The sequence below is a fragment of the Lampetra fluviatilis genome, chromosome 19 (assembly GCF_964198595.1).
Source record: "Lampetra fluviatilis chromosome 19, kcLamFluv1.1, whole genome shotgun sequence".
Classification (NCBI taxonomy): domain Eukaryota; kingdom Metazoa; phylum Chordata; class Hyperoartia; order Petromyzontiformes; family Petromyzontidae; genus Lampetra; species Lampetra fluviatilis.
The window spans coordinates 11,039,168-11,059,242 of NC_136293.1; the positions used below are offsets into that span (position 1 = coordinate 11,039,168).

Here is a 20,075-nt window from a genome sequence, read left to right on the forward strand (position 1 = left end):
ATGTATACGGCATACAATATAATGAAATATAACGCACAACGATCCTTCTGCAAAGCAGATATCACTCAGAAGAAGAACCGTTGACTTAATAATTGCCCATTACAGCACTGTATATATAGTATTGAGCTGTTACTGGTAGGAACCTCCTGGTTATACCAGCCCACAGGGGATTATTGTGCCCGTCGTGCAGGGAGGGGTGAGTGGGGAGGGGCTGGGTGGGGAGGGTGGGGCTGGGTGGGGGGGCTGGGTGGGGAGGCTGGGTGGGGAGGCGATGCCCTTATAAAACTCAACGTTTAACCTACTCACGCCGGCTTGTGCCCGCCCTCACAGTCGGCCATATTTGCGGAATACACCACGCCGCCGTTGACCCTGGCCATTGACCGAGCAACCCAACGTTCCTACCAGCTCCCTCCGCAGGAATGTGTTATTTGCTCTCATGCACCTCTGGCAACACTATACTGTACTATCATAAAATGTAATGTGTTCCATTACAGTAGCTGCAACATAGACGGTGGGGGAGGAACAAACCCCATTGGTTGTTAAACACGATTCCATACATGTATCGTGAGCAAGAAGAATCGATGTATCAACGCATCGTTACACCCATACTAAATGCACAATGGTAAAAAAACAACCCCGAGCATTGAATAATCCTTCGCCGAGTGCGTACAGTGGGAGGCACACTTCCACCTAACCACCGTATTGATGATGCGATGTGAATGCATCGCCCAAACGGTTTCTGAGTAATAGTCATCACCGTGCCATCATCCAAACCCACGTGGGAAAAAGACTCGCGTATAATGAATTATTCCTTTTCTTTTCTTCTCACCGATGCATCCCAACCAGCCTGCCTATACCCACAACAGAGACACATTCCATGTGACTGCAGGAGACCTAGACACATTCCTGTCTGTGCGGCAGTAACTTGACCCACATATTCCATGAAATGCATCGCCTTTCTTACACAATAACGCTTGTTACGGAGCGTTTAATCAAATTTTACTTTGAACAAAAACATCTACACTATAATTTGTCCATAGTATGTATAAAGTATAATACAGTACTACTCTTACGTGACTTTATCGAAAGAAACAAAGAGTAATTTCTGCAGCCACGAAAGCTCCAAATCAAGTTTATAGTAGTTCTGTACTGTCTATAATAACTGGCCTGGTGGCTCAGAGGTGGAGCGAGCGGCTCGCAATCAGGTCACGGGTTCAAATCCTGGTTGGGGGTCGGTCCAGCCAACATCATCCTTCCACCATCGATAAAATTAGTAGAATCACTTCACGGGGAAATCAACAGCAGTTGTAGTATGGAGAGACTCGCCCCCGCCATAGGAATGTGGAATTATCACCATCTGCACGTGACAAGCACGACCTCAATGTTCATTTGAGTAAGAGAATCACTTTGACAGGATATTATGAATAGTACGTGTTGCACTGTGTATGTGCGTTATGGTTTCTTGTGAAGAACCATTTTGTTTCAAGATGGCCGAACCACATGGGAGGAACACATTTCTCTAACAAATGGATTCCACACTAGAGCTGTATAAGGCATAATTACAAGGCGATGCTGGGCACTTAATGGAAATACGTAGGGTCGTGTAAAATAAAACCCACGCGCCACCACAAAACCTCAACAAGCAGCCAATACCGTGCGGCATCTTTCTAAATTACACGGTCAACTGTGTGGCATTACACAATGCAGCATCATATCAAATGTTAAAGGGACCTCGCCGGGCGGGGCCTTTTTGTTTTTATAAACACGCAGTGTGTAATAGGTCATAATATATGCTTCTGCTGCTTTTCAGGGGTGACAAGGTACTTCAGAGGGCGTTAATATTGTATGGGTTCAGAGCTCTCTTGGCAACTCCCTCAACTATGGTGGTGGTGGGGGGGGGGAAGCCCGATACGCAGATACTGAAGGGGGTGAGAACATTGGACACGATGTGGGGTTATTCGTCCTGGCAGGGGGGGGGTCAAAATTGCACAAGTGTAGAAATTTGGGGTGACCACATGGATTCGTGGAAATCTTTTTTATTAAGTGCTCCAATAGCATGATGGCATACGGACACTACCTAGGAGACCCCATCAATCTTCAGGCAAAGGAAATGTTTCACTTTTTCCTTCGCCCATTCATCCTTCCATTCCACCCTTGACGCTTCCCCACGAGGTTTCTCCGGCCGTGGATGAAACGTGGCCGAACACCTGCCACGTAATTTTTTGTTCCGGTCTCTTTAATTCCCGCCCTCCCCCCACCACCACCACCATTGTCACGGAGCTAAAAAAAACCCACAAGCCCCAAAGAATCGTTTTGTAATTGGAAACGGATTGCTTGTCAGGTACAGGATGGATTAATTGATTTGGATGCGTTGCTATGCTGGCCTAAATCCTGTGAGCAAAGCAAAAAAAATAATCTGAAATTGGCTTGGCTCTCTCCACCCCAACCTCGTTTCCCATGTGCGATATTTTAAGAAGACCCCCCCCCTCGTGGGTTTCCTCCGTAACAATCGGTGGGGGTTCGGATTACCGAGGCGCTCTGGGAAGGATTACGGCGTCAGGATCACTTTAGGTTTGAGAGGGGGTCAGCAACGGAACGGGACTCGGAATAAAACCAGCAAGAAGAGAGTTGGGTCGGAATTCGATGGGTAATTATGGAAGGGCCATGCAGACATTTTGAACCGTGTGTTCGTGATTATGCACGCGGTTATAGCTGCAATGGGCACATGCTGCCCAAGCGCAGAGGGTGGCTTTTTTTAGACTACTCATTTAATACTGACATCGAATTTCGGATTGACTTCATACAAAAAAAACACACAAGTTTGGTGATATGCAGACATTAAATATACAACGTACACTGCTAAATAATTTTCTTAAGACGTTAAACTATTTCCTCCTTTACACATAGATGCACAATGCACTACAGTCCAGTCTATGCTCTGGTGAAATAAAATAAAAATAAACCTAACAGATGGACAGTGTAACATTAAACACAGTAAAATAAACACAGCAGACACCAGGGACGTTAAAAAAATTTAGATCTAAAACGCACAGCCGTTTGATCTATATACTAATAACCGGCTGCAAATTAACAAAAAGCACCCCAACGCACGAACTGAACGCACACGTGAATTCTAAGCGCCGACAGACGTGCGGGCTTGGCTAACGACGACGTGGAAGGCGGCCCCGGCTGTGAGGGCTCCTCGTTGCGAGAGCGCCACAACAACAACAAAAAACCCGGCGTCAGGCTTGCACAGAGACCGATGACACGACAGGAGGGGTGGGTGGTGTGAGGCTCTCCCTCCGCACTCCTCCGCCGTGCCATCAGCGCTCACGACGTCTCGTTCGCGTCTCGTCTCGGCACCAGCGATCGCTCCCGTCATCACCAGCAGCAGCAGCCGACGCCGCCAGGATGTAAAACGGCTGCATTGTCTTGTGGTGGTTGGTTGGGGGACGGAGGGAAGCCCCGAGACCCGCATTCCAATTAAGGATGATTCGGGCAGCGGGGATTGGACGAAATGCGCACGCTTCTCCCCTACTGAGAGAGACATTTAATTCATTTGTTTCTGCCCAGAGAGAGCAGGAGCGAGCCAAAGACGCGGGATTTCGTTTTCAAAGACTGTGGTGCGCTTGCAAAATTAATAACAAAAACCGTGAGCGTTATTATTTTTTGGTCAACAAAGTCTTCCGCGATCCAATTAAATGCGAGCTGCCGCCGAGGTGCACGGAGATACGTTTTAAGACCTCGACGCAACAACAACAAAAACAATAAATGTACCGTGCATGTGCTCTTAATTTACTCCAATATGATTAAATCGCACAAGAGCTGACGTGGGGGCATTACCTGCCCAAACGACACTACGTGGCGCAGTGCAGCGGTGAAAACAGAGCAGCAGAGTGCCAAATAATCTCATCCAAAATAACCTGGAATTATTCATCGTCAGAGCAGTCTTGTGATTAATATTTCAATGGGGGGCTGGGGGGAGGAAGGATATAGGTGCAACCCTGAAATCGCTGGCTTCACAGCACTGCTGGCGGAAGGGCTGACATTTTTAAGGTATTTTTTTGGTGGCTAGTCTCCCATGCTGGCTAGACATCGTGGAAGAGGTGGGATTACCCACACTTTACCTCACCATATGCAACCTACCGATCGACTAACTGCAATTAACCCCATTTGTACAGCTGGATGGACATGGTGGTGGGGGAGGATTAAATAACAACAACAAAAAAAATCACCCTTTGTTTCAATTTCCATGACACAAGATGGAACCGGTGACCCCTGGATGGCAAGTCCAGTCTGCTGACCATTTACACCATGGCGGCAAGAACGCCTGTTGGGTGTAAAATGCGGCGATTAATACATCAGGCAGTGGAGCGGCTGAGAATCTGATCCCGGACACTTTCCACCATGAATCGTGTTGCAAGGTTTGTGACAACAGAAGCGAGGGGAGGGCATCACCGCGTTTTGCGCTCTTAATGTTCATGTCGTGACGCTTCCCCCACGTATTGTTGGTAACAGGAATAAAAAGAGGCTCCTTTCCCGTCAGCCTGAAGCACAGAAATAGAACACAGTCCGTGTCGCTGTCTGGCACTGCCGCCCGTGTTTATTGCTTCTTGTTTTGGAGCAGAGTGTTTCGGCACACAATTAAAAAAAATACTAGTTATAGTAAAAGATTTTTACCCTTTCAACTGGTACAAAAACTGACACCTTTATACAAGGCATCATGTTTGCAATAACCACAACACAAGCAGTCAAAATGCAAACAAAAAGAAACAACTCTGATGATGATAATGATATGCACTGTCCTTGAAGTTGATTGGTCCCCACCCGAGACAGCTTTTCTTAGATCCTACTCTCCATTGGTGTTGGACCAGATGACGCCAAAAGGCGTACGGAAATACTAGTTATCACGTCAGTATCTCACCCACGAGGCTCTGTGAGAGCAAGCATAAATGGTCAAATCCCCCGTGTACTGTTATCGAGCACCTATTAAGGCCGGCACGGCACACGAGGGGTGGCTAGCCAGCACTATGCCCGACCTCCTGTCACACCAGTGCTGATGTTTAATACAATACATCAGGTACTCATTTGTCTGAACCAAGGGGAGACACAGTCACTCATGTTGGCTATGAACAGGTTTGTTGCGCAGAGTATCACCACTACGCTACCGCCTCCCCTTGTAAGCAAAGAAACACACCTATATACGTAAAGCACATACCAATGAATGGTGTATGCTGTACTTGTGTGATACAGCAGTCTATTTCCACATACAATACACGTTGTTACATCCAAGTTTGTTCATAACGTGTAGAAGGTACGCTATTGTTTGTGAGAAAAAACAATCTGCAAACCTTAATAGATGTGCACAAGCCAGATTTGAAGACAAATAATAAGTTATGGTATTTCTAACAAGACAGCTTTTGTGCGTATTCCAGGCATGTGTCTGTGTAAAAAAAGCATAGGTCACAAAAGTCATTTTATCACACATGTGCTGGAACTTCAGACAGAAGTTTCCCAGAAATGTGTATGTGTGTTTTTTTTACATTTCAAAGGAATTGCTGATAATCACAGGTATAGAGAGTTTAGATATGTGCACAGAAACCGTTTTATTACAAAGCAGTGTTTGGACAACTTGAGCATGTGGTTTTTCCGATCGCATTAATTTACATGGCTTAGAAAGCGGCATGTTGCTTGTATTGCCACGCCAGTCAGTGCGCCTATGTCAACGCTTGCATGCTAATGTGAATATCTAAATTGAATATACAGATGTTGACATGCCAGCCTGTTGAGCAGATTTTTTTACATTAAGGTAAAACCTGTAATTCTGTGCTCGTTATACAACCTACAGATGGATTTGCGTAAAACAAAACATTAAGGCATTTTTCCCATTCATTACTTGCATGCCCTTCTAGATGATGTGCTTATTCCAGCATGCCCTGTACATCCTAACAATACCAAATCATATACAGTAACGTTGATGGTTTAAAATAAATTGTCAATCAACTCCGGCATGAATGCCACTCCATGCTGTCTCATCCATGGGGTTTTTGTATGAATTCTAGATTTGAAGCTTTCGTGACTGCAAGGATTCATACTCTTAGGTTGTTTCGGTAAAGTCACGTAGGTAAAAAAAAAAATTTGTATGGCCATACTTCACCAAGCTGGTCACTGCGCACCGCTGAAGTGTTCGCCATGAATGGAAATCGAGCGGAGGTCGCACGGTTCGTTGCACAAAACGCGCGAACTGCTGCGCCAATGCTCAAGGAAGAAAATGCACAGAAATCGACCAAACAGACGCAAATAAACGTGGACCTTTCACAGCGAGAGGTATGCAGGCTCCGCCGTAAAAGAGCTTACAAACACTCTGTGTGTGCTACAGTGCAGCATCTTAATGATGGGATTCTCAACATGGCTGTAAGCATGGCCGGGAGGACTGACTTACAGGCATCACACTGGCAGCATCAGGTAATGATCCCAGCTGTCCTCACGCCCTGGCATCCCCGTTTTATTATTTCCTTACATTTAAATAGATGCACCGAGGCAATGGCTCATGAGCTGGTGCCACCCCACCACCTGTGTTCCATTCCCATCCATGGCCAACATCGATTGCGTAAGCAGGTTTTGGGGCCCCCACTTCCACCAACCCGCACTGACCAGCGTGGTGAAGTATGGTCAAACAAACCCCACGGCTGACACGGCGTGGAGATGACTTCATCCGGCGGCAGATTGACAGGGCTATACTGTAGACATCATCATCACCGTCGATTATTTGATCGATATCCTGTGACGTTTACAAGAGTTCTCCTTAAACGCTATTACTGTGTAGTAATGGTGATCTTTAACGATTAAGACGTACATTCACTTCCACGATGTAAATTAGTGTGCATGTTCTTGAGTAAATAGACAGGTAGAGAGGTGTTGTATAGGACCTCTGGACGGCTCATCAAGTCAAACATTGAGACAGTTTTATTGGAGCCCATCAACAGGCCAGCCAAAGCACAGTCTGACAGCTCAGTGGGTCTTACACACGATTCATCCAGCAAAATTACGTTCAACACGAGCACTGTACAACATCCCTCTGAGATCCCCAGGAATGCTTTGCAATGTCTACAAAAAAACCAAAGCATGCTTGAGAAGATTAAAGAAACGCAAAAAAATGAAAATAGAAAAATATTACGTTGTAGATAACAGACGGCTGGCACACATGGGCAAAGTGTTTGTTTCTTTAATGCTCTCCAATCAAGGTTAGAGGTGCTAATGCACCAGCTTTGTCCATCCATCTGTCTGCACATTGCATGGGGTCAAAATAAAACTAGTTATGATCCAATGCGAAACGCAACTTTAGAATAAATCTGCATTGCCGATTGAAAACCAGTCAAACTGCTGATCTGCCCCTACTAGGCATATGTGAAAAAGAGCTTCATTGCTCATCGTATTCCTCCAGCCTAAATATTTTCATTCCGACCAAAGGGCTGCCCAAAATATGGAGACACAAACCAGTGCCCAAATCATTATGCGCATTTTCAAATATGCATACACGGTTGACCCATCGGTTTCAATATTGCTCATTGCAGTACAGTCAACATTTCCGAGGACAGACACGTCAGAAAGTGTTATATGTAATGCACGCGAATGCACGATTTTTCTTGTAAATCCTCACACAACGGCAACTCAACGATGCCTCTCCACGCCCCTTGATGGTGGTGCCATGTGCCCACGTCGCCACGGTGGTAGGCCGGTGGTACTGGGGACACCCTCCGCTCAGCTATTTTTGAAACACTGCTAATGACAGCCGACGGTCTCGAGCTTGGCAATGAAATATACAGCAGCAAAGCGTGGCTGCCCTCCGACTGACCTCCGTTTCAACAGATGTGCAAAGCATTCGGGGCCGCCACCTGTCCTGCTTTTTCCAGGACGTCCCCTTTTTGAGGTAGCCATCCTGCGAATCATGCAAGTCTTCCATGGGAATTAAAAGTCCTGGTTCTTTGTCAGTTGTGTAATAATATTCTTCGTATTCAAGACAACGCATTTACATGTGGTTCGTTCTCTCCTGCATTATTTTGACACTCTTTGTCTCGTGGTAGATCCTGTTTTTGTTTTGATCTCAGAGGTAGTAAACCCAAACAAGTACGCCGAGTAGCCAAATGTTATTTGGCAGAGAGAAACTACAGTTCAAACACTGCAATTTGAGAAGAAATAGAGATACAGTTTGGTCTTCTCAACAGTTCTTTTCCCCGAAGGCACCATTATAATTTTCAAGGTGAAGCCTCTTCGCTTGAACATCACACATGCGCACCTAACGATATGCCTTGCTTTGTAGAAGGTCAAAGTTTCTCCCTTGTCCTTTCAAGCGTTGGGCAGCACTGCCTGTGGAGAGAGGCCACTAAGCCAACGGTGGAAAATTTAACATTCACACTGCGGACACAGGCATACCCATAATAGAGTACAGCACAGCCTCTGTTGACTTCGCAACCCCAGTGCCACAGTATACACGAGGTGGTGGGGCTCAATGTATCTGCCACTGACAGATGATGGGAGCCCAGTTTACCACGGCTGGGATTAAGACTCATCGTTTCATAATCACGAGCTTTCCGCTCCACTGAGCTCTGTGCAGCTTTGTCCAGCGAGGCAAAGCTCATTGATAAAGCTCATTTGAAATTCTTCAAGCGATAATGCTGTGTAAATATTTTTACAAGTACAGCACTGTGCAGGCTTTATACAATAAGTGTTTTCACAGCAGCGGAATGTGCATTACATCCCTGGTCACCAGTAACAGCTATAACCAAACGTCTTCACCGCATTTCAGTTGAGGTTCTTTGTTTTTGAAACTCAACAACGTAACAGTTATTGGATTTTAAGATTGCATGTACCTGTTCTAACCTGTGCGTATCGTTACATCCGCTCCCAACATGTTCTTACGTATCTGTGGAGGATCATCAAAATGCTCTTGTGGTCACGTACGCCATTACGTTCTGTACTGTAATGTACGGCCTTTGTCCAGTCTCATAATTCATTCCACGAGTTGGGCCTAAAGTTAAACAGGCCGAGTACGTGCCCTCTATGATCGCTGCAATGATGCTCCCCCGACCTCTTTTACACATCCGTACACGATGTAACAAGTAAAACTGTTCAACAAAGTTGCTCGGGCTTTCACGGTGCAGGTAAGACAATTCGTGACATGCTCGCCCCCAGCTGTCACTAGAAATTATACGCAAGACGACGGCAAAAAAAAAAGTGGCCTCGTAAAAAATAAAACTCTTCCTTACGCCTTACCGTGGGGATTGGTCTATGGTGAACTATTGGTGCCTATCCAAAATCAGCAACTGTCTCAAACGAAATTTGAACGGATTACATTGGCAGTGGCCTTACAAACACGACATTTGAAAACATCACCGCATTTTCAATTAAATCAGTCGAACAACAGACACATGTATACAGTACTGTGCTGCGTAATGTTAAAATGATTGGACATTGGCTCCGTGTCTGCTGTGATGAATCATTGCTGTTTACGATTGCCTTGTTTACACAGAAAAAATGTACAGGTTTCCCCTCGCTTTATGCGGCTTTGGTTGGTGCAATTACACGGATATGCGGCTTACCTATTTCTACACAAAATTTGCTATTATACGCAGTTCACTAATATGCGGCTATGTGGTCAGACATCGGACATTGGTTCTGTACCCTATGCGCTACTTGACAGGTAGCTGTCTGGTGCGGTGCATTGTGGGGGTTGGGCGACTGGATTCGTTTTATGCGATTTTGCGGAGTGTGCCCTTTTTTTGGAACGCATCTACCATATAAAATGAGAGAAAACTGTACCATATATAGCCCCGCATGTCAATGCATTTCTGGAAGAGATCCTTGCCATGCTGTGCAGGCTGAGGGTTGTTTTGCCATACTTAACCATGCTGGTCAGTGTGGGTTGAAGGTAGAGCGGGGAGTAGTACAGAACAATGGCGTTTTCTATAATGTCCCTTATACTGCTCACAATTCCAACTACACTCGTTTATTGTGCATGGAGGTCACCCATGCTTAACAGGTATATACCGGTATGCCTCCTTTCTCTCCCCTGTGACGCATAACCCACTGTTTTGTAAAGTATCTTGAGATGTGGTTGCATTTGAAAACGATAGAAACCCGAACCGCATTACATTCCTGTTTATTAAAAACGTCAGCCGTATTTTCCCCGTCAAGAGACAGCGCAAATAACAAACCTGGCGATTGTTTGAATGAAACAACATGTCCGAAAAATCCGAGACACGGGTGCTGGTTACGGGTTAAAACACCACCGCAGACGCTCGCAAAATAACAAAAGCATAGTAATTGACCGAGCTGTGCACGACTCAGAATACCTTGAAAGCGCCGGCAGGAGGAGGGTGAATAGGTTAAGTGACCTGTGACCACAGGCAACACCACATCCTTTTGCAGCCTCTGCCACTCCACTATCAAGCAAAAGGAAGGAGTTTCTTAAGCCCATGTTATCCAGCCAACGTTGGATGAAGGCCACTCAATGCAGTGGCAGTCATGTAGATTGTTTGACCATACTTCACCATGCTGGTCAATGGAGGTCAGTGATTGGAAGCCACAGGCAGGACCGGTTCAGATATCACTCGCCATCGATGTTATCTGTTTCTGGGAAACGAACTCAGGGCGACCTCTGTAACAAATGCTTTTATTCAGCAATGGCTCTGCATTTCCTCTTCCAAAATGGTTACTTGTTTCTTTTCTGCACAGCATGCATCGCCTCGCCAGACGATGGGCTTCAAACACATACGCAGCAGACTTGGCAGCGGGCTGGAATTGCAAATACTGCAGTGCACCGTGCTATCAAATGGAATCCTTTGTGTGAAAATTAAAGGCTTACTTCCATGCAAATAATCAGCACGTAGACATACGTGAAATAAGCATCTCGCTCACAGCACTGGATTTGTTGCACACTATACGAAGCAATAGTTCGCAATGCGAGCAACCGCGTTTCACATTTGCGAATGAAACGGTTGGGTGACATGCAACGGTGTCATGAGGTTATCCCTCAAGGCCTGGGGTCAGCTATTGCCGACTCAGAGCGACGGTAAATACGACATGATAGGGAAATGGAGGGAATTCTTTTTTACCGATGAGAACTCCTTACAGAATTAAATGTAATTGGAAAGTAGGATGCATTCAATGCAGGCATGTGGCATGACGAACGAGGATTAACAGCTCAATTGCAATTATCCCAGCCACAACGATACCCCTGGAGGACTGAAGAGGGAAGTCGCTCTCCAAAACCAGTTTGCAGCGGCATTCCAGGCCGACCGTGCACCCCTGGCAGCAGACTTCGCTGCCAGACGTGAATGCTTTCTTTCTCACGCACCCATGTGCCTGCTGGCAGCGAGACTCACGCACGCACGCACTGCGAATCACACTCATTAAGGAGTTGCGTTTTTCATTTGTTCGCTCACCACTTTGCTTCAGGTGGCAAAAACCACACACTTCGAGCCGCGCTGCGATGTGGGTATAAATATCCAGCGCCCCGGCACGGGCACACCAAGTGCAAATTCTTGGCATCGCACCCAAATGCCATTGGACTAAGGTGTGTGGTGCGTGCAGAGTTTAGGAATGCAGCAGTACAATAAAAGGGAATTAAAAGCTCGTGGTATTTGAAAAACATAATCCCGCAGCACGATATACCTCCCTGCGAGTGCCAATTATCTGGTGCCAGCTTAGACATTTCAGAGGGCTCGTTTTTTCCAGCCTTAATGATTTCAAACCCTTCTTGCACTCTACTGGCCTCTGAATGAAGGGCCTGTTAGCAGTCACTCCATGCTGCGGAACCAGCAGTCGTTATCAATCTTTGTCGCATTGCAAGATGCTGCGCTAATCTCCCTACCAATGCACGCATGAGACCGGGCAATTGAAAATTAAAGCTTCGTGGTACTCTGGTTGGTTTTTATCTCCCCCGCATGAACTATGCTCGCAATACATGCTTCAAATCATGTGAATAAGAACTTGTTTTTGTAGATTCCTACGTGTGTTGTATTCGAATTCTCATATCTCCCTATCACCAACACATGCTGACAAGTGACAAGCGTGGTTAAATATGGCCAAACAAACCCTACGTTCGACATGGTATGGGGGAGGCCTTCCGGCAAACAGTGGATTGACAGAGATGAACATTTTAATTTCGTTTTACGTTGTGATGGGTTCATCATGAGGGTCCCTGCAGCTTTTAGGGGCTAATACATTCACCAAAAAAATAACCAATTATTTAATCGAAGCACAACCTGAACAAAGGTGCATCACTGAATTGCCCCAAGAGGGGGGCGGTGTGGTATTTAATCACTCCTCCCCCCTACTTGATAGGCTGCCAGGTGATTCTACAGGTGTGACAGTTTTACACCAGCAGGCTGACGTTAGCCTGCGAGCGAAAAACATCGTTGTCAGGGTGTTGGTCTGAAAACACGAGGGGTGCATTGGCCTTGAAGCCAGCTACCTTTTCAACTTAAGTGTCTTTTTAAAAAGAAAATTCTGGGAATCTGCAAAAACCGTTAATGTTTTCATCCATAAAGCTTGCTCAGTGCTCTTCTCTGTCATATGTTCTACATTGTTAAAGACACCCACTTCTACATTAACTGACAAAGGGGGAAAATGTGCATCATTATGTCACTCGGTACCCACAGTCACACCGACTTACCAAGGGATCATGGCCCACAAAATAAGGGCCACTGCCATTCACTACTCAGTAATCTTTACCTGCATTCTCATTTTGGCTCGCATTGCTTCAACAGCAGAAGAAATGATCCAGCTACCACTGTGTGAAGGCCTCAAACTCGCACGACTCTATATTATATGAACACTCGTCATCCCAGCATGCTTATATGAATACCAGGTGTGTAACGACACATTGATTCATCAAATAAAATTGATTCAGACACTCAACACACGTGTTGAATTGTGCGTGTGATCATTTGCAACGAATGCAAAAATGACTCTTGTTACTCAAATTCTTAAGTATCAAATTAAACCATACAAATATGACAGAATGAAATTTAAATAATGTAAGAGGCGGTAAATTACAAGACAAAAACTGCAAATCATGAAGCTGCTGGTGGGGGGAGTAAATTGTTTACATGTCTGTTGAATATTAAAGATGCAGAATCTATGAAGCCATTCAAAATGATTAATGCAACTGCTGTAGCCATTACTGCCTGCTTCAGTAGTTGATTGAAATAGATATAGCAATTTAAGAGCATTGACTCAAATGAACATAGGTAGATGAAAAATATCTGTTATCTTTTGGCCAAGAAAATATCCTTGGCATCAATGCTTGACGACTATATCTGCTCCTGAACATGTAGGCAACGTGGCATATAATTATGACACACAATATGCATGTATTCACACAAGGACTTACCTTTATCATATCAAACATCGTTGTGTATCAATGTCAGTTGGACTTTTTCCAAGATAAAGCAATGCATGTTCTGTACGAACAAGTTTTGTTCTGTCCTTACACGCGAGGGGAATAACATGTAGCATGCAACTTTCATGTTTTTCTTTTAAAATATTTGGGTGATATCTTTTTTTATTTAAGTAACTGGTTTGAGCTTAAAGCAGAATTCCAATCTATATTGTAATATTTGTGTGAAAAAAGCAATAATTCATGAAATATAATTGACATGAATTATTACAAGTGCTGTACATTTTTTTTTTAAATACTGTATTTTCAAACCAATGTGTTCAATATGGTTCATTCAAATGGTGTTGCGTCCCCCTTAGAATTTCTGATTTCACCACAGATGACAGCATACTATGCACGATTTGCACCATGGCGCACAGGTAACAGGATCTCCCCACAATTCTCATTGTATTCAGGTCAATGTAAACCAAAGGCAACAATTAACCACGTGAAATGCATTCTTATTTCACTCGTAACTTCTCCCCTTCGTTCACATATTTATTGACATCGCGAGGATACCAATGCACAATTAATGTTCCACAGCAAAATTGAGTTGTTTTACAATGATGTATTCGTTAACAACTTGTAAAAAAATAACTCTACTGGACATCTGTGAAAAAGATACCTAAAGCGCATTGGATTCCTCCAGTATTCATACAGATTCTGAAGTTGGCAGACCCCAATTTTAATCAAACAGAACACAAACGGCTTATGTTAGCTTGTGTAGAGCAAATAAACTAATCCAGGCTATTGGGAAGGCTCATATTATACACTCAGCAACATTTAAACCTGACACTTAAAACTCAAAAACATTGAATGGGCTTAAGTCTCTGGTGTCATACATTCAATCTCCACCAGAAAACTCAGCGTGGCAGTCTGCGCGTGACGTCACACACGATCTTGCCACGTCACACAGCAGGTTTCATGAGTCCATTACAAAGCCTAGCTGTTCACAGCACCCTTTAATTTTCATGAATGCTTCTTTTCAAGCCGAGTGTTGCTGCTGGCAGAATTAGACATGCCACATGCCAGTCTAATGACCTGCAGAGAGAGCTTGTTCGTATGGAGCCATTATGCGGGCAGCAATCGGCACTTCTGATTACATCACCAGCCACTCAAGCAAACGGCTTTGCCATTGATGCCGCATGTTGAACCAAACAACTTAACTGGAATAAAATCTTCTTTCAAATGACATAACCGAGATAATAACTTCCCAGAGCACACGCAATGGGCTCATAATGAGAAGTGCATATCGTCAAATATATCACGCTGTGAAATGTATAATTTGCAGCAGATTATTGCGAGATTAACAAAACGCCCTTTACGTGTTAAATTGTTAATTAAACTAGAAGAGGCACAGTAATTGTAATTGTTCCTACATCCTGATATTGAAAGGACATCAGGATTGTGAAACACAAGTGGCAGTAAAGTGCCACTTGTATATGTTGGAGGTTCCAGCTGTGATGGTGCAGTGTTAGGTGTGGCCATTTGAGTTAATTTCAAGATAAGACAGTGAATCCTGGAAGTTGCATTAATTTGATTAGCCACATTTGACTTGGGCAGTCAGGAAAATCTGAGCTGACACGTTGGAATAATCGGACTTTGGTTTGGGTTAATCTCTGAAAAAACACCATCATGCTTGCACATAATTATTTCCACCAGTCTTAATGGAAAAGCTCCCAATACACCAATATAGTGCATGCCGCTGATGATGCAGCAGACTGTATATTGTATATTGAAATCGCAAACACAATTACTGTGCGCTGAATACCTTATGTTTAAATGTAATCCTGGATGCATCACCTTAATACACTAGTCTGTCCCATGCCGGTATATGCGATAATTAAATCGCACAAATTTTCATGCTACGCTTCACCGCCAATTAAATATGGCCATTGGGTCAGACGTGCCCAAATATAGGCAGTCATAAAGCACATTTCGCACCTCGTAGCACTAATCAACATTTATTTGTATCACAGAATATGTAATAAGTGTTCAATCCTTTGTCCATCCAATGTGAGATGTAGATCTCCACCATGCCGTGCCAGTCATTGGGGGTTATTTGCCCATGGTTGACCTTATTTGTCATTGTTGGTTAAAGGAGTGGGAACTGGACTACATCAGATACCACTCCCCACTGACCAGGAATCAAACTCGTGTCCCCACAAGTTCTTCCCCACAGTATACATTTCACAGCATGTACTCACAGGCTCTGGGGATATCTGCCGTACACTCATTGAACGTCGTACATTATTGTTCAAACATGAAATATTGACACCATTTAAGCACTGGACAATATTAAGGGGGGTTGGCTGGTGGAGCATTTTGAGCTTGGTTTGTGTATTTTTTGGGAGGAAAAAGTGTTTGGGTTTTGGGCAGAGGAACTCCTCTGGCAGTGCAGTATCATTAAGTTTAGTGGAGGGATGTTGAGAGGTTGATGACATTACTGGGTGAATAGTTCTACTTGCTTGGGCCAGTGTGCTAAGACGATAGTCATATGTAACAGTATTCATTAATCGTAACCAATAGCAAGTTTCGTATGCAGTCAATCAGATTTTTAGTGTCACACTGCACTGGAGACAAATTCCTTGGTTCAAGGATTATGGATATTTGAAAATGTTTATCACAATAGTTAAAGCAATTCAATCAAACTCAGCACACTTTTTTGGAGCCCAAATTAAAATTTTGCTTCAAATTTGTATTTGTTTCACGAAATGTGTGCCAAATTTGAGCTTGCCAGACCTTGTAGAGCATCATCATCATGGTCTGCTTAACTCAGTCATGGTTGTCTGTGTTAAACGAGCCGTTATCAGATGTTTTCTACGTTAAATATATAATGGGAATGGTTGGAATAGACGGTAAATTCAGTGGAAAACTTCAGGGTCAACAGCCGTTACAGTATTAACATGGATTTAAAAAGGCGGAAGGCACTAGGGACACACACGTGTTGGCGATCATTCACAGATGATAAACACACCATGGGTACAGTCTGCAATCAACAATACAATGCATGCATACACACACAACAAATCGCCCTTTTCCACCATTTGGCGGGTGCCTGGCTAGGTGCACCTCGAGGCCACGTGAAGTGTCGAAGGCTCGCGGACAGGCGGGTGGTTTCGAAGCGACCGATCCTTGGCCGTTAATGGGTTGACCGACTTAAGATCGAGTCAACACAACACAGGAAGACGACGACGCATACGGTAGTGACACGCACGGCTCAACTCCGGCTCACCTTGTTGGCAGCAGAGGCGGCACTTCTGCTGAGGGTCTGGGCCGGCAAAGCCCCATTGCTGGAAGACGGTGTTCCTGCCACCATGGCTGCTGCTGCCAAACGGGCTGCCCTGTTCACCCTGGCCGGCACCACAGCAGCAACTCCGGGCTGACCCGGCGAGATGTGGGGGCCGTGACCTCCACGCGTGATCCCATCGAGGAGACGAAGCAGGAGGATGTTGGAGGGAAGGTCGTCGACGGCGGAGCGCACCAGGGTCCGACACTCTGGACACCGAAGCTCACCCTGCCGGGACGAGACGATGCTCTGCAGGCACCGCTTGCAGAAGGTGTGTTGACAAGGCAGCACCTTGGCCGTGGAGTCGAGTCGCTCCAGACACACTGGGCACTCCAGAAGGTCCAGCAGAGATGACTCGTCCATGGCTGCGCTTTCGTGGGCGACCTGTGAATATTTGGCTGAGAATTCGCTTATTGTCCTTCTCGTGCCACGACGGCAAATGTCACGGAGAGGTCAACTTCGTCCATGACGATCTTCGCCTTTCTTTTGTCCACCCCCTGACTCATGGAATCGCTCGTTCACCCATCGCTTCGACGACGACAAAAGGGGCCTCCTCCTCTTCCTCTGCCGTGTGTGGAGGGCAAAATCTGTCTACACAACTAAACCCGATCAGCTCGAATCGCAGCCGTGGAGGGGGCGAGGAGGAGGAGTAGGGTGGTTGAGGAACGCCACCTCAATGTCAGAGCCATTCTCTCCGGCCAACTCAAATGCACAAAGGCCCCCTCCTCCTACCCAGAATCTCCAGGAGACGAATTGAGAAGACGGCACGAGAGACAACAAGGCGCAGTTCGAGGTGGGGGGGGAGGAGGGCACAAACAACGATCAGCTCTGTTGGTGGCAACACTGTTGTTGATGTAGAATGTGTTACAATGAAGTGACGTTCTTCTTATTCTTCACGGCGACGGCATACGAATCGGAATTGAAACTATCCTAGCGACAATTCCTACATACATTTGGTGGGGGGGTTCAATTGTCGCCAATTGTTACATCAATTTCCTTTTTTGTATCAACATGCAATCTGTTACTCGGCCTGCTACTTCGGTCGTCGATTCAAAGAGTTCTGCGACACCGAACGGCTTTAAACGACGGGCACAGCCGCGGCACAGCGAGAGAATTCCTCTGGTAAGCCTCTCCTCGTTTAAAACAACAATCGTCGACAACAACAAAATCAAGTGAATAAACGAGACAAAGTTGTGCCGGGAGCCGCTTAAGCGTCGCCGGTTACCAAACCTCGTTAATCTTCCGGCAGTAGCAGCAGCAGTAGAAGAGACGGCGACCATCAATAGATACGAGCTTCAGGACGTGCGTAGCCTCGGCTGCATGGCGACTGCACAGCACAGCTGACGAGCCGGAGCCGGAGGAGGAAGACGACGGCGATGATGGTGATGATGATGGTGGTGATGGTTGATAATTCTTCTCTCCCTGCTCGCCGCGGCTGATCGGAGTGTGTAGAACGTAGACAATGGGGGTGGTGGAGGAGGAGGGAGCGGGGTTTGGTTGGTTTGGTGGTGGTGGCGGCGTTGAGAAGTGGAGCGGGAGGAGACGTGACGGCTTTTTATTTATTCTTCTCTACACGGCGTGTCCGGAAGCCACGGGGTTTGCTTCTCTACTCCACGACGGACGAGCGCAGAACGCCGCTCTCCACAACCTCCTCCTCCTCCATGAGCCGTAAGGCCGATCCCCCTTCCTCCGGCTGGCTGGCTGCCCGTGGCTTTCTCCGCCCGCACGGGGGCGTGTTGATGATGGGTGGGTGGCCTCCGTGGGAGGCTGGGTTTTGAACACGGACTTACTGTATTGGTGGTGGTGGGGTAGGGCTCTCTGGTGGTGGGATTGAGATGGGTGGATTGAGGTGGGTGGATTGAGGTGGTGGGATTGAGGTGGGTGGGTGGATTGAGTTTGGTGGGTGGATTGAGGTTGGTGGGTGGATTGAGTTTAGTGGTGGGATTGAGGTGGGTGGATTGAGGTGGGTGGGTGGATTGAGTCTGGTGGGTGGATTGAGGTGGGTGGATTGAGTTTGGTGGGTGGATTGAGGTGGGTGGATTGAGGTGGGTGGATTGAGTTTGGTGGTGGGATTGAGGTGGGTGGATTGAGGTGGGTGGGTGGATTGAGTTTGGTGGGTGGATTGAGGTGGGTGAGTGGATTGAGGTGGGTGGGTGGATTGAGTTTGGTGGGTGGATTGAGTTTGGTGTGTGGATCGAGGTGGGTGGGTGGATCGAGGTGGGTGGGTGGATCGAGGTGGGTGGGTGGATCGAGGTGGGTGGGTGGATCGAGGTGGGTGGGTGGATCGAGGTGGGTGGGTGGATCGAGGTGGGTGGGTGGATCGAGGTGGGTGGGTGGATCGAGGTGGGTGGGTGGATCGAGGTGGGTGGGTGGATCGAGGTGGGTGGGTGGATCGAGGTTGGTGGGTGGCTCGAGGTTGGTGGCTTTTCTGGTTTACCGCATATGCCCCTTACCTACAACTATGGTTCTCTCATGAGATTTTTTTGAAAAGTCACCCCGGGGGGGTTACCTGCATAAAGCGAGTCGGTGTTTGACCGGGAAGAAGCAGTGTGGTTTGTCTCTCTGTTTGGCCGTGGGTTTATTTTATTTTGGGGAAAGGTTGAAACTCGCATTTTGTGTCCGCCCTGGTTTTAAGCATGCATGTGTGATTTTTTGTTTTTTTTGGCACCCACCCGTCGACTCGTGGCCGTGGTTCTTGAGAGCAGAGGGCTCCTCCAACTGGTCGAATGCGAGGCTTGCAAGGAATTAAAGCCGAACATGAACCGAAAATCGAATTCCAGTATATTTATTGTGTAAAGTGTAAACAAACATTTGTATATATTGTAGAGAGACAGATATGTGACGGATACGTATTGTTTGCTTGTCTGTTGAATTTTAAACTCACTGGTCTGAACAATGAAGCTTGGTTTCTCACTTGGATGTGGATATACCTGGACTGCAGTTACATTTACAGGGATACATACTTTAAAAACAATACATGCCCCTTAAAGTGAAACAAAAATATGGCAGCGTAAATAGCGAACGTGGTAAGTTTTAGTTTGCTGTGCTTGTGCACTGCTGTCATTTGTCTAATTTGAACAATTAAAACAGAGATGTTGGCCTTTGTGAACTTGCAATGGCTTGTAAGTTACAGTCGTGTGACTCACGTTTTAAAAATGGGATTCCCGTATTTTTTCTACCAGTGCTCCAGACCAGACTTCATTCCTGACCTAGTCATCACTCACTGCTCGTCATTTATTGGAAACATCTGAACAGTTGTGACATTGTCTATAGGCCTATTTAAACCCCTTGAAATACTGTATGTGCTTTACATTTGTCCACACCTCACTATATAGTGCTTGATTT

The 20,075-nt window shown here is 45.9% G+C and overlaps 1 protein-coding gene across 2 annotated transcripts in view; it reads right to left on the bottom strand.

Moving 5' to 3' along the window:
- The window catches only part of LOC144937662 (E3 ubiquitin-protein ligase SH3RF1-like), a 98,757-nt gene extending 80,320 nt beyond the window's left edge, over window positions 1–18,437 (bottom strand). For both annotated transcript variants that reach the window (XM_078865060.1, XM_078865058.1), the window contains exon 1: window positions 16,677–18,437. In XM_078865060.1, coding sequence (XP_078721186.1) covers window positions 16,677–17,093 — 417 coding nt within the window. In that variant the 5' untranslated portion in view covers window positions 17,094–18,437. The remainder of the gene's footprint in view (window positions 1–16,676) is intronic.
- Window positions 18,438–20,075: the final 1,638 nt, after the last annotated feature.